Below are 16,025 nucleotides of genomic sequence, written 5' to 3' on the forward strand. Positions count from 1 at the left end.
TTCTGAGATACCACCATTTCTTTGACCCACCCTCATGACGTTCTGATTATGTATCTGACATGGGGTTCAGAGTCTTTGTATTTAAAAAAGAAAAAAAAAGTCACCTCAGTTGACTGTTATTCAGGTTATCTTGACACTACCTTATTGAGAAACAATGTTCTTAGTAAATAATGAGGACAGGAATGTATTCCTACATAGAGAAAGGTTTTCTGAAGTTCATACCTGCAGGAGCTTTCCTCCCATACATGTAAAGTTTAAAAAAATTCCCCAGGTGAAACTGGTATGATCCCCCCATCCTACCATAACCAGCAAGTAGCACATCCCTCTATTCCATGGAGCCATCATCTTTCTCTGTCGCCAATTTCTTCAAAACCTAAGAATGAACATTTAGTATACTTGAGATACGAGGCAGATTGGTAGGTAAGTTGGAATTTTGTCATAAAATTATGGAATTTGTTATGTACATCATTAACAGATGATCAGCCTTTTGTAGTCAGAGCTGAGACTTCCCTTAGAAGACAAGTTGATCCTCAAGTCAACCAGAATGTTCAGCGAATACTGAAATTCTTCATAAGTAAATTATACTTTAGATTAGAATATATTTGGCTCTTTATATATGGTGACTGATTTTTGTTTCCGTAGGGGTATTTTGGTTTGGTTATCTTGTAAGTCTCTTTCAGCTTTCCAATTGAACACTCATCTTAATTGCCTTCATTTTATTTATTTATTTATTTTTTTGAGACAGGGTCTTGTTCTGTTGCCTGGGCTGGAGTGCAATGGCTCAATCTCGGCTTACTGCAGTCTCTGCCTCCTGGGTTCAAGCGATTCTCTTGCCTCAGCCACCCAAGTAGCTGGGATTACAGACGCGCACCATCACGCCCAGCTAATTTTAGTATTTTAGTAGAGGCAGGTTTTCTCCATGTTGGCCAGGCTGCTCTTGCACTCCTGACCTCAAGTGATCCACCTGTCTCAGCCTCTGAAAGTGCTGGGATTACAGGCATGAGCCACCATGCCTGACCTTAGTTACTGTTTTTAAAACACTGCATATTCTGATCAGTTCTGTGGTCAATGGCCAGGCATTGGTGATATTTCTATCAAAATTTTGCAGGAAGTAAATTTATTGTATGCTGATTTCAAATAATGTATGTGTTTCACAGTAAGTCTGTGAACGTAATTAATTTTAAAAGATTGAAAGTTAGGATGACCAGGCATGGTAGCTTACGCCTGTAATCCCAGCACTTTGGGAGGCCAGGGCCGCCAAATCACCTGAGCTCTGGAGTTTGAGACCAGCCTGGCCAAAATGGTGAAACCCCGTCTCTACTAAAAATACAAAAATTAGCCGGGCATGGTAGCAGGCGCCTGTAATCCCAGCTACTTGGGAGTCTCAGGCAGGAGAATCACTTGAACCTGGGAGGCAGAGGTTGCAGTGAGCTGAGACTATGGGCCACTGCCCTCCAGCCTGGGTGACAAGAGCAAGACTCCATCTCAAAAAACAAAAAAGATAATATGAAATAATGTCCTATATTAGGCAACAATTCAACTCTTTAATTGCCTCCTCTTTTCAACTTATTTTAGTAAGTGTTGAATTTACATAGTGTTCTTTTCTAAGTCCAAAGATGTATACACTTTGTCTGAAGTAAGCAGAAGGTCAAATATATGTCCCCCATCTAAAGTACATAGAATTGTGGTTTATTTTGCTACTAAAATGATTACTCACTTGGGCAAGTTACTTTGCTGTTCAGGATTTCAGGTTTCTCTATAAATTGAAGGTTAACTACAACCAGCTGGCCAAATCTCACCTGCCTCTATATAGCCCATGAGCTGAGAATTTTTAAAGATTTGAAAGAAATTGCAACAGTGACCCTTTGTGGTCTGCAAAACCTAAAATATTGACTGTCTGACCTTTTAAATTTTTTAAAATAATATTAAAGAATTATAATGCTAAGAAACTTGGTAAATACATTTTGCTTTAATAGTTAGAATGCGTTGATCCTTTAAAGTTACTTCACTGTGTCTTGGGCGGATAACCACTTAATGAAGTTGTGTGTTCTATCAGCTGTTTTTTTTATGTGTAAAAAAGCAAGTTTGAAGAAATTTAAATTTCCCTTGTCAAACTTTGTTTTAGGGATAATTAGCGTATACAATAGTCCTTTAGAATTGAAATATCTAGTTTCTTAAAATAATTTATGAAGTACTAATTGATAGATAGGCACATATTATTAGTTCTGTTACTAAAATCACTGCATTTTTGGATTTTGTTTCCTTTTATTTAGATAGAAGCAGATTTGGGATATCCTGGAGGTAAAGCAAGAATTATTCATAAGGAATCTGATATCATTACTGCGTTTGCTGTTAATAAGGTAAGTACATAGACATTCTTCTTTTGTTTATTAAGTATTTATAGTTGGATAATATATTCTGTTTTATCAGTTTATCCAGTATTTCTTTCCCAAAGCTGCTTCCAGTTCCTTAAATTGCAACCTGGATACTTCTTTTATTTTATAAAATGATATTATTTGATAATGTGATTTTGTTATTATATGATTTTGGATATGTAGCTGATAAAATACATAATGTTTTATTACTATGCAGAGAGAAGTACCAAATATATAGACAATCGCTTTTAGGATTTGTACAATGTAGTACAGTAGTTAACCCACAGAAAAAGTTTTTTATATTCCTTATGAATATGTCAAATGTGGTTCTGGGTATTTGGTAAGATTTAAGCTTATATGTGACTCAAATTCTCCCTCTTTGATGTATACCTCCAATAGCTGCCGAACATGTGTATTTTCTTAGTATTTCTTAAATTTCTACTTAACATCCTCCTTAGATGTCTATATGCTCCTTACAGAAGAGATGGCCTTAGGTAATATAGTCCAAGATTGAAATCTGTCTTAATCATTTTCCCCTTCTATCTCCCCTAATTGCCTTGCTGTGTAGTTCCTGATGACTTCTAATTATTCTTTTGTTTGCCTTCCATTAACTTAAAGGATATGTGTATCTTCTTTTTGTGTATTCATAGAAGATACCTAAAGGAGATATTGTATACATATATATAAAATAAATAAATTTAAAATAATTTTTAAATATTATATAGATACATACCCTGTAATATATACAGGGAAATGTGATATACAGGAAAATTACCCATTTAGTAATCGTTTCACCAATTGGTTTTCTATCTTTCTGTGCTATGTCTGTCTTCTCTGAATTCTTCTGGATAGTATCTTTGTTGTTCTGCGTCCTTCACTTCATTTCCCTCTTAGATACCATTGAGCAATGACTGGTTAAGGGGCTGATTCCAGATTTGCCTGCTTCAGACAGTTCTGTTGTCAAAGAAACAGTTCTGTGTGAAACAGGCAAATCTGGAGTCAGCCCCTTAGCCAGTTGTAATATCTGTGTAACGTGATATTATATATACATGTCAAATGCAAAATTATTGGCCAGGTGTGGTTGCTCACACCTGTCATCCCAACATTTTGGGAGGCCAAGGCAGTAGGATCACTTGAGACCAGGAGTTTGATAGCAGCCTGGGCAACATTATGAAACCCTGTCTCTACAAAAAAAAAAAAAAAAAATTATTATCTATACCTGCATTACCTGCTCTTTCTTGAAGAAAATATTATTTAAAATGTTCTGTACTATAAAAGAAACTAGTTGTTTTCTTCTTGAGTGTTTATATATAAGTACTGTTAATGAATAGTTATTCACATATATAAAGTCTACAGGTTACTGTCTATGAATATGCCTTTTTAATTTTTATTTCCCCAGATTTGCTATTTTTATATTTTTATTTATTTATTTTATTTTATTTTATTTTGAGACGGAGTCTCACTCTGTCGCTTGGGCTGGAGTGCAGTGGCACAACCTTGACTCACTGCAACCTCCACCTGCCAGGTTCAAGCGATTTTCCTGCCTCAGCCTCCCAAGTATCTGGGACTACAGGTGTGCACCACTACGTCCAGCTAATTTTTGTATTTTTAGTAGAGACGGGGTTTCACCATGTTGGTTGGCCAGGATGGTCTCGATCTCTTGACCTCGTGACCCGCCCGCCTCGGCCTCCCAAAGTGCTGGGATTACAGTTGCGAGCCACTGCGCCTGGACGATTTGCTATTTTTAATATCCTTACTAAATTTGCAGCTGAGAAATAATACCTTTACTTTAAATTGCATTTTTTAAAATGCCATTGAGATTTTTTTTGCCATTTGTTTAGTTGGGAACTACCTGTGTCGAAAACTATGAAGGGTCTCAGATTTTACCTTAAATTAAAACTAACAGTTACCTTTCTGTTTCTTTTAGTTGCCACAGAAACAGTTCTCTTTGAGGCAGGCAGTGGATTGTTTAAACAGTCCATTTAATTGATCCATTAAACAGTTTAATGGATGCTGTTAGAAGACATACGATTCTTTGATCAGAGACAAACGACAGTTTATGTCTAACAGCAAAAGCAATAACCAGAAAATCAGTGCTTTACACTGGTTCCCTGAGCCACAATTTCCAGAGAATGACGGGAAGAGGGCCAGATGATACCTACCTTACCTACACACATAGTAGGTTATATTATAGGAGAGGATCACCGAGTTTAGGGAAACCAAATCTTTTATAATAGATAGTAAGTATTCTTGCCCTTTGCTCTGGATGGAGAGATGATAGTTATACAAACATCCTGGTAATTATACTGCAGAAAAAAGGGCAGACATGACTCACTGATAAAACATGCAGAATTTGGGAGACCTGTGGAGAATTACCACCCAATAATCTAGCTATATCATTTTTTCATTTATTTCTAAGATCTCAGTTTTTTCTTAATAGTTTGTATTAGAATCTTACATAGCAGTAATGGTAATCCTATTTTCTCTTTGATGTCATTATCTTCCTGTTTTCTGTTTTAAAGATATGCATGCATTCGTTTATTTATTTATTTATTTATTTATTTATTGAGACAGGGTCTCATGCCTGGTGCCCAGTGCTGTGGTGCAATGTCAGCTCACTGCAGCCTCGACCTCCTGGGCTCAAGCAATCCTTCCACCTCATTCTCCCAAGTAGCTGGGACTACAGGTGCATGCCACCATGCCCAACTAATTTTTGTATTTTTTGTAGAGACAGTGTTTTGCCATGTTGCCCAGGCTAGTCTCGAACTCCTGAGCTCAAGCTATCTGCCTGCTTCAGCCTCCTAAAGTGCTAGGATTATAGATGTGAGCCACTGAACCCAGCCAAGATGTACATTTTTGATTCACAGGCGTTTAAAATGTCATGTCATTTAATCTTAGCAACTTTTCATTTGTGATCTTTTTCTGGCATACTTCTCCCACTATATTTCTGCCCCTACACCTTTTTTCTGTGACCCTTTCCCACTTCTTTTTTTTTTTTTTCCTAAGATTGAAAAGCTTTAGGAGAAAGTTGTTTTATTTGAATAATTAATAATTATTTTTTTAGTTTGGAGTTCCTTATTGCCCTCACCTTTCTGTACCCTACAGAGCTCCTATCTTCCTCCACATTCCTGAATTTTGCAAACCTTAGAAAGATCATAGCATTCTAGCAGTCTAGAAAGACAGTACTAGGAGAGGAAATAAAATGCTGCATGTATTGCCATTTATACTGGCTTTCTATTGGATGTACTTTTCCTAGAACATAAACATATCTCCAAACTGAAGCTTATTATTTCACTAAAAGTAAGAATGCTGTATATCTTGTACTTTAGTTTTCACTGTTAGAGGTCATTACAAAACTACCATTTTCAAAAGCAGCTTATATACATATTTTGCCTGTTTCTTTTAAAATTACTGTTTGACTTATTTTTCAGGCAAATAGAAACTGCATAGCAATCGCTTCCAGTCATGATGTTCAAGAACTGGATGTTTCTGGAATTCTGGCCACACAGATCTACACTTGGGTAGATGATGATATAGAAGTGGAAACCAAAGGGTACCTTCATACTTTGTTTTTATTTAGTAATGTTGCAGTATGAATGACTATATTTACTGAACTATCACTTTCAAAAGATTCTTTAAAGCAATTTGTAGATTGTTAGCAGAGTAGAAGCTGATATGCTAAATGAGGGGTGGCAAGAGCTTTAAATAAGGGAATTGAGAGAAGAGTAAGTGAAGGGAACAGAAATTGTTCAGGTATGAGGTCATTGTGTGTGAGTTACGAATAAGAACTGAAGAAAATTAATTTTAAAGGGAACTATAAATTCAAATTTTAGACCTTTCAAGTGTAAAAAAGAAAGAAATGATGAGTTGTTTTTATTCTAGTTGACATTCCTTTATAGATCAGAAGACTTCTTGGTTATACATGCTCGTGATGATTTAACAGCTGTTCAAGGTACAACTCCATATACACATAGCAATCCTGGCACTCCAATCAACATGCCGTGGCTTGGTAGTACACAGACTGGCAGAGGAGCATCTGTGGTATGTAAAGTTAAAAATAAGTTTGAGTTATATGTAACTTTTTTTTTCCCTTTAGGTTAATGGGTAAAGGATGATTTAAAACATTTTTCTTAATTCCTAAAGTTTTAGTAAGTCTTACATGTTGGAAATTGTAAATTTTAGTAATGAAGAATAGTATGTTTTCATTTGAAAGGGTAATAACAAATTGTTTCAAAAATATACTTTGCTTGAAAACCAAAGAGCTATATTTTAATTAAGAATTATTTGAAACATAATGGTTCAGATCAGGCTTCAGCAAGCTATTCCCCATAGATCAAATACTACCCATGACCTGTTTTTATGTAGCTAATATGCTAAGAATGGTGTATACATTTTAGTGAAATGGTATACGTGTTGTTTTTTCAGTGGTTGAAAAAACAAACATAGTATTTTTTTGACACATGAAAATTACATGAAACTTGATTTCAGTGTCTTTTTATAAATAAAGTTTTATAGGAACACAGCCATAGTCATTTGTTTCTATTTTGTCTGTGGATGCCTTCACACTACAGCGGCAGAATTGAGTATCTGCAACAGAAAGTAAATATTCATAAAGCCAAAACATTTGCTATCCAGTCCTGTATAAAAAAAGGTTTGCTAACCCCTTGTCTAGGTATCTTTTAATGGATATCAATTAACAACTATATCCATATTACCACTTTTTTAAATGCCAGGACAAATATTTTTTTTTTAACAAAAACAACACAATTTTTTAAGTTAAGCAAAAAGCAATATAATGATGAACTGAAACATAATTTTTCTGTAGTGATGGAGGATCTGTTTTAACCCTGATTGCCTAGAGATGTGATTCATGTTTGTACTTCCAAGAGTTTCCTTTATTATTACTTAGGGTATAGGAACTAATGAACAGATTAGAAGAAGCAAAAAAAGGTTAGATAGTTTTTCAGAATTTCATAAGTCCTGTAGAATGCTTTCCTTGACCAAAAAATACATATTTTTTTTCATTAATTAGTATGGGTAATTGTTCAAGTAAAGGCTCAGTCATCTTTAATAATACCTTGTAATATTTTGTACCTAATGCAGTTCCTTTATAGTTGATATTACCTTATAATTTGCAGTGTCTGTTGTAGTTGTTATTTACTCGTACTTAAACATTCTTCAGATGAAGCTTGAGATCCAGAAATGTCAAGTGGTTCAACTTAGGTCACTTTGTTAAATGTGTCTTGGTGGAGCTTGTTTTAAAGACTTCTGTTCTCCTTAGTTCAATGATTTCAAGTAGCAGTGTTTTAAGGATTAAAATGAACTTGAAAAGCAATCTAGTAATTATTCAGATGAAATGATTTGGCTCAGTAGTGGTTAAATTCTTTTTCCAGCTGACAGGTGTGTTACAATTCATTTGTAAAACTTACTGATATTATAATCTTTTAAAGGAGAACTCAAGGGGAATATGCCAAAGAAGTGAATAGGACTAATAGGCACTTTTTGAACTCCAGCTTCAGAGACTACAATATAGTTTTTCCTGTAACATCTTTCTTGCTGGTCTCTTCCTCCTCCTGTTCTTTACACAGCAGCAGCCAGTTACTGTTTTCTAAAACATCGAGATTGTCACTCACTTTATAAAAAATTTCAGATTTCCCAATACAACTTTTAAATAACATTAATATGGCCCTGCAGAATTTAACCTTCTGCCATCTCACCTCCCTATATTCTACATCTGATTCTCTTTGCTGTAGTTACACTGGCTTCTTTCTGTCTCTTGAACGTATTAAGCTCATGGTCATGTCAGGAGCCCTTGCCTTCCCTTCTGCTTAAAATGCTGCATCCCTCTGTTTTACCATTCACATCTCAACTCAAATCCCCCCAGATTTCCCTGGCTTCCCTAGTTAAGGCATTTGCTCCTACCCACTCTACCCCCACTCAACTTATATTTTATCATCTTTATCATCCCTAGCACTTACCAGTTATTGAAATTATTCATTATTTAGTTGTCTTTTTTTTTTTTTTTTTTTTGAGATGGAGTCTCGCTCTTTTGCCCAGTCTCTAGTGCAGTGGCGCAATCTTGGCTCATTGCAACCTCCACCCCCTAGGTTCAAGCAGTTCTCCTGCCTCACCCTCCCTAGTAGCTGGGATTACAGACATGCACTACCATGCCCAGCTAATTTTTGTATTTTTAGTAGAGATTAGGTTTTGCCGTGTTGGCTAGGCTGATCTTGAACTCCTGGCCTCAAGTGATGCACCCGCCTTGGCCTCCCAAAATGCTGGGATTACAGGCATGAGCCACCGTGCCCTGCCTTAAGTTGTCTTTTTTATATGCCCTGGAATCTAAGCTGTTTGAGAACTTGATTCTGCCTGCCTTGCAGATTGATGATTTCTAACTAGAATGGTATCGGACATATAGTAGGTGTTCAGAAAAATGTGTTTATACTCCAAAGCTTTGTAATACAGAAATCAACCCTAGGCATAACACTAAGGATTGAATTTTCTTCCTACCTAAATCTTAGAGGGTCATCTTTTTATTTTGAATAATTGTGATTTGTTAACATAAGGGTTGGGATTGCCTCACTCTACCCTCAACAGAAAGACACCAGTAGAATAAGGTTCTTTTTTACGTGGATCTTCTAAAGTAATGATTTTACATAGTCTACATACGCTTTCAGAAACTCTTTTAAACCTGTGTTTGTGTATTTTTTTACTCATGGTTCTCCTGTGAATATTTAAAAAGAAGACAAAAGCAAGATAGGAACCTTCAAGAATTTCTTTAAGAAGAACATGGGATTTAAATATGAAGTTTACTAACCAGAAGTCATATGCAGCAGGTTTTTATTTTTTCTAGAGAATTGATAAAATATTTTCTTAATCCTTTCAGTTTATCAAATGATAAAAATTAATAGCAAAAAAAAAAAAAAAACATTATGACTAGCTTCTGCTATTTTGGAGTATAACTGCATCCATATATGTGTTTCAGTTTTTTTATCCCTCACCTTTTCTCTGGCCTAGTCTCTGTCCTCCCTACCAACTCCCCACCTTCTCCACAACTTTAGGCTAATTGAACCATTTAAAATCCAAAAGAATAACAATAACAAAATCTACCTGAGACTGATGCTACAAACTTAAGATAACATATATTTGTAGTTATGATGCTATATAAATAGGAAATGTTCTATAAAGTTTTCCTTTAATTTTATGTATTTGTTTTATTCTTATTTGACAGGCTAAATTATTCAAAGCATAACTTTAAAATGAGTAAATACATAGTTCCAAACTATCAGTTTTTAAATTTATTTAATTTTATCTTCTTTTATTTTCACATGCTCCTGTCTTTTAAACTTATACTATTCAGGATTATTACTGAATAATAAATTTAATGGGATCAGAAAAGAATTGACAAGAAAGGAGGGAAGACTAAATTCTTGAGAGGAATTTATCTTTAGATCTTAGTCAGTAATGCCCAAAATATATGTACAAATATAAGAGCTGCACTATTAAATCTCTGTTATCATGTTTAGTATTTTTAGCACCTATAATGATCGTTATGAACTCACGTAAAAATAACTACATGAATGTTATTTGAATTTCCTGTCACAATTTACATGTTTAATCCTTTTTATTGTGGCTGTAAAATAATTTTTCTATTTTACCAGATGATTAAGAAAGCCATTAATAATGTTAGAAGAATGACTTCTCATCCAACTCTTCCTTACTGTAAGTTGAATAATAATTAGCAATTGTCCTTTCTTATTCTTAAATCTATTTTTGGTAATTTTATTATAAGAAATGTATGGGAACCTTTTTGTTTTAATTGAAAGCATTTATTAGACTTTTTTTCTAGAGAATATTTGCCAGTAAATAGAATCTTGATTTCAAAACTGGGTAAAAATAGAAAAAGATATTTCCCTAAAAGAGAAGACTGATTTAATGAAGTAAATTTTTTGGCGTTTTGACTACCAATCAAAATTTGCGACTACCAATACACAAAATCTGTGTATTTCTAAGTTAACACATTTTATCTTTGAACATTTCTGGATTTCTTTGATCATGCTAAATTATAGTGAATAATTATTTTAATAATAGAACCACTGCCAACCTTTATTACATAAGCCACAACCATACCTTGATTATTTATTACCTCATTATACTCAGTTTGTATTTTATTACTTTTTTTTCAGTTTGTCTTTTATGAGACACATTAATAGTAAACATAGGAAGTTATTATTAGTAAGTTTTTATATTCTGAGGCAGAATATATTTGTTTTCAGTTAATCTTCCTAGGAATCTCAAAAGTTTCTCTTCCTTCAGCCAAGAACTTAATTAATGGGGAATTTATTGGAGGTATTGATTCTGGGGGGTTGGAATCAATACTCATTGGTGTGTGAGTATTCCAATTTTTAACATTTTTTTTTAAGTTATGCCCTTCGTCAAGTTGTCCTACATAGTAACAAGAATAGTGCTTGTTAATTAATGAGTATTCATGTCCCCCCAGTTTAATAGCCTATTAAAAACTTTAGAAACTTTTGTCTTGGGAGATATTCTGATAAAATGCAGTTAACAAAATCAGTATTCTTTTCTGCTTCATTTATGATAAATGCTCAAATGATCTATTATCAAAGTTGTATACTCTGTACAAAAAAAGGCTCAAGAGAACCATATATGTAAAATGAAGAGAATAACATCTGTTACTTATGCTAGAGGTATAAAATAATATAAAAAATTTGTCTGTTTTCAGTATGTCAAATTTATTCATCACTAGAAGTGTGTGTTTTTTACCCACAAGTTTAACGTAAAGTGAGAACTGAAAAACAGTCATGAAGCCTGTAGTGTTAAGGAGTCAAAATGTGTTTTTTATATAAAATTTAAATAATATTACTCCACATCAAGAAATACTTGATACTGCTTAAAACTACCCTATTCTATGCAGTCTGGTTTGGAAGTTTTCTGAGATACTGAAGGGACCTCATTTTTCTCTCAATCCCATACCATGTGTCCTGGCAGGTGTACATACCCTATACCTCAAGCCCATAAACTTTAAAGTGTCCACCCTCGAAGCTTCAAAGGTTCAATGGACCTATTGTCAGAGGTGTTAGACAGCATCAGTTACTGCTGTTGCTGTCTTGAGAGATAAGTACTTTCTCTGTTTAGAGAACTGCTATAACTAGCAGATAAGACACCTAAAAAATTAAAAGCTAATTTAATTACTGGATTTTTTTTCCAGTATATCTTTTCATGTCACAAACAAGTCCCACAGATAATAATTTAGTTTGATAACAAACACTTTTCGTGTTGTGAAAATGTTATGAGACAGGATTTTTTTTTAAATATTAGTCTGAAGTTCAGATACCTCAGGATAGCTGTTTTCTTTCCTTGGAATAGATCTTTTGAAAAATCCTTAAACAACTTTTTAGAAGTTAGCCTAGTACATTTATAATTTTCTGAGTAGAAAACACACTGTTTCTTTATACTGTCATGTACACTTCTGATACCAGATGTGTTGGCTTTTGTCCACCCCAAACCATTCTCCACCTCTCCAAGTACTGGCTGGGTGCCTTGTAATTTGGTTTAATTATGACACAGTCTGCCTGGAGTCACAATCATATCCTACAGGTTAAGGGCTCAGTCCCACAAAACTGCTCCTTATTTCAGACACCAATTGCAGGTTATCAGTTGTCACCTACACATCTGACATACTGGCTATAAATCAGAGTGCCCACCGCCCCCTCCTTGGGTTGGATTAATTTGTTACAGTGATTCACAGAACTCAGGAGAAATACTTTACTTACATTTATCAGTTTATTATAAAAGATAATCATAAAAGAAACAGATGAAAAGTACATAGAATGAGGTCTGTAAGACTCCTAAGCAGAGGAGCTTCTGTCCCCTTGGAGTTGGGGTGCGCTACAAACCTGGCACGTGGATGTGTTCACCAGCCAAGAAACTCATAAAATCTCCTTGTTCAAGAGTTTTTGTAGAACTTAATCTCCAGCTCTTTTCCCGCCCTTTTCTGGAGGTTGGCGAGTGGCACTGAAATTTTCAATGCTTTAGGCTATCTGTGGGACCCCATCTAAGTCACTGCATTAGCGTAAATTCAGGTGCTGTTCCATGGATTTTACTAGCTGTATGCCAGGATCCAGGGACAAAGACCAAATATATATTTTATGTCACACTGGATCATTTTTTCCCCTTCTAAAATGTTTAATGTGTTTTCCCTTTTTAATAAGTATTTGTTGAAATCATACTACATGATAGGTTCTATATAAGCCTAACTGAGCAAAAGTGAAGTCTGCTCTGCTGAAACATTAATAAGGAATCTCAGATAAGACTTTTAAAAACCTCTGGAGGCTTGGAAGCCAAGCCAAGGACTTGCCATTTGATTTCACCTGCAATCCTATAGATTTGGGTGATTTCCTCTTTTCTTGAGGTCCTCAGAAAATCCTGGGATTCCCTTGTCTGCCAGGAAGTGATAGTCCTTACTCTTCTGTAAGGCAACCATGTAAGGGGCTATATGTGTACAGTACCAGGTCAGTTTTTCTGGTGTTTTGGGTTTTTTTCAAGGTGCCTTATTTGCTCTGTCAGCCTTTGGTTCCTTAAAACTTTCTGGGTCATATCTGATATTGTGCATAGTCTCCAATATGATGTATGAGTCAAAGCCTTGGTAATATGACTGATATTTTCAATTATGTCCTGCTATAAGAAGGACAGGTTCTTCTTGCTTTTACTCCTGGCAAGCTGTAAAGAACAGATTCTTGTTGAACTTACGCAAATAACTATATTGCCATGAAAATAAAAATACTCACTAATAGCTTCCAAATTCTGGAGGGATCAGGTAGGGAGAAAAAGTAATTGTTTTATCTTTGTTCATGAAGGCATACTTTGCCAAATTGCCATAAACTATTGAATAACATAAGAGAAAATAAAGTTTTTCTTAAATCTGGAAAACAAAATATTAAAGAACTAGCAATGTTTCAAAACCACAATTCTTAAAAAACCATAATTTTTCTTCGATAAGTTATTAGCCTCTCATACTTAATTCTTGTTCAGCTTGATCTTGGTTAGCAGTTTAATGAATTTATAAGTTTTCTCCCTTAGAGTTCTGGAAGTTCTTACACTGTCCAATGATAGGATCTAAACGTTATCAGAAACCAGTACCTTTCAGAGTCTTTTCTATGAATCTCCTTGAAGACAGAGCACTTTAGGATTATAGTTACTTGCAAACACTTTCAGTGAAGATCAGGTGAAACAATAGCCATCTGTCAGTGACAAAAGACTTAACATGACCATAGCTAAAGATCAGTTCATTATCATAATGCACAATAGACAAGTAAATTTGTTTGCTTCTGTGGCATACAATATTTTAACAGAATAACTGAAAGTATGGCTAATAACATTACACCAGAACATATCAGATTTTTAGAAACTTCATACAATTTCTGGAATACGTATCTAATATCATATACCCATACAAATATAATATAAGAAGGTATCACCTTTATTTGACAATGTTTCCCATGCAATTTAACATATCAATTAAGCCTAATTAGTTTTAACAAAGCCTAATTATTATAACATTTTTCTTTTTAGAGGGAGAGAGAACAAATTTTTTTGAGATATTCCAAGGGCCTTTTGGAAACTCGCAAAGTTAGAGTGAGGTCAAAAGTACTTCATTTATAATGTATTTTTGGGAAATTTGTCAAAAATACCAAACGGTTTAAAACACTTGATTATAATAAGATTTTTGTGGAAAAATATTTAACCAGAGTGATAATTTAAATACTTCAAAGGCAAACACAGAAAGTTACATTGTTGTAGAAAAAATCCTTAGCTATTTTAATGTTGTAGGAAAAAACCTTAGCGATTTTAATATTGAAATATAGCTAATTTAATAATAATGTTAATATTAACATTAAGCCTTAGGTAATCAAAGACCTAAAAAGACATGAAGCACAGGAAATTATCTTGATGAAACAAAATCTCTGCTGGGTGCGGTGGCTCATGCCTGTAATCCCAGCTCTCAGGGAGGCAGAGGTGGGAGGATAGCTTGAGTCCAGGAGTTTGAGACCTGCCTGGGCAATATAGGGAGACCCCGTTCTCCACAATAAAGAGGAAAAAAAAAAAAGACAAAGAAACAAAATCTCGATTTTGTAGTCAGATTACTTAAAAGGTAAAAATAATAATATTAACATTAGGTCTTAGGTGATCAAAGACCTAAAAAGACATGAAGCACAGAAAATCATCTTGATAAAATCTCGATTTTGTAGTCAGCTTGCTTAAAAGGTAAAGGAAAACCTTTCACAATCTCTTATCAAGAGAAAACCAATACTCCAGTAAAACTTTGTGCCAATGTACTTCTGATATTAAGACTCATCATTCTTTTAATAACATATATAAATACATATTAGCCAGCTTGGCCATACCTAACATTATTTTTCCAAATTCCTCTTACACAAACCTTCTATAGCATTCTTGTATCCGTACATATTTTGTTCTGTACTCTTCCTCTTTCCCAGTATAGAACAGTCTGCTTTAGTACAAAAATTATTCTTTTTCCCATAAGAAAAACATCCTTCACACCTCATAGCTTCACATTCCAAAAACATCCTACTTTCCTGACATACAAAATTATTTATTTCAGTAGTTTTCATTACATATATTGATTAGAATTCTTAACTGTTAGTGATGTTAGTTTCTAGTGAAAACTAGGTAATAAGCAGTTGTGCACTGTCAGTCACACCAGCATTCTATAGACGAGCACATCTATACTCTTTCATAATTTACAGAAGCATGTTCTTTTTCATAGTATAGTTTTTCAGTGTGTCACAGGATATGTTTACTAACAGACCCAAATATCTTTATTCTTCTGTAATAAGAAGCCAAAAGTAGATAAACTTATGTTTAGCAATTAATGTTTTAGTATTTTATGTAATTTGGAAGTTATCTAGATATTCAATTAATATCTATCATTTAATTTAACTTAATGAAATACTTAGGGTATAAGTTGTCAAAGGGATTTGGAAAACTGTTTTGAAGTAGACATAACACCAGACAAGGCCAGCCATCAAGTTAGTTATTATTTATTTTTTACTAACAAATTTTGTAACAAAGATAACATGAATGTATTTGACTAGTAAGCATAAGTAAAATAAAAGGTGTATATCACATTATATTTAGTGCTGGTAACTCTAAGGATATGCCTGCTTTAATTAAACCAACAAACTTAAATTAGCTTTCTTTTTACCAAAGATTATCTGACATCAGATGGACTTGAAAAACATTTGGGTCTGTTTCTATCTTTCTAAAAGTTTAAGGAATACTTAATTTATATAAGTGCTTATTTTTCTTTAAGCCCATTATATATAATTATTAAAAATTTTGACAATACCATCTGGTAATAGAAAAATATCACATATATTTAACATATATATAGTCATACACAAACATACAGGCAGAAGCAGATTCTATAGTTTTCATTCTAAATTTTAGTGATCTGCCAGATATAAAATATCAAACTCAGTAGTTTATAAAAAGGATATTTGGGCCGGGCACAGTGGCTCACGCCTGTAATCCCAGCACTTTGGGAGGCCAAGGCGGGCAGATCACAAGGTTGGGAGTTTGAGACCAGCCTAGCTAACATGGTAAAAC

At 34.2% G+C, this 16,025-nt stretch overlaps 1 protein-coding gene across 11 annotated transcripts in view; it reads left to right on the top strand.

The window, feature by feature from the left end:
- Nucleotides 1-16,025, top strand: part of DMXL1 (Dmx like 1) — a 175,054-nt gene that overhangs the window by 140,125 nt on the left and 18,904 nt on the right. For 10 of the 11 annotated variants that reach the window (XM_031666421.1, XM_021939615.2, XM_003900023.5 and 7 more), the window contains 4 exons: nt 2,274-2,360; nt 5,807-5,928; nt 6,275-6,416; nt 10,037-10,097. In XM_031666421.1, coding sequence (XP_031522281.1) covers nt 2,274-2,360; nt 5,807-5,928; nt 6,275-6,416; nt 10,037-10,097 — 412 coding nt within the window. The other variant, XM_031666426.1, reaches the window with a different exon arrangement.

This window comes from Papio anubis, chromosome 5, assembly GCF_008728515.1.
Source record: "Papio anubis isolate 15944 chromosome 5, Panubis1.0, whole genome shotgun sequence".
NCBI classification, from domain to species: Eukaryota; Metazoa; Chordata; class Mammalia; order Primates; family Cercopithecidae; genus Papio; species Papio anubis.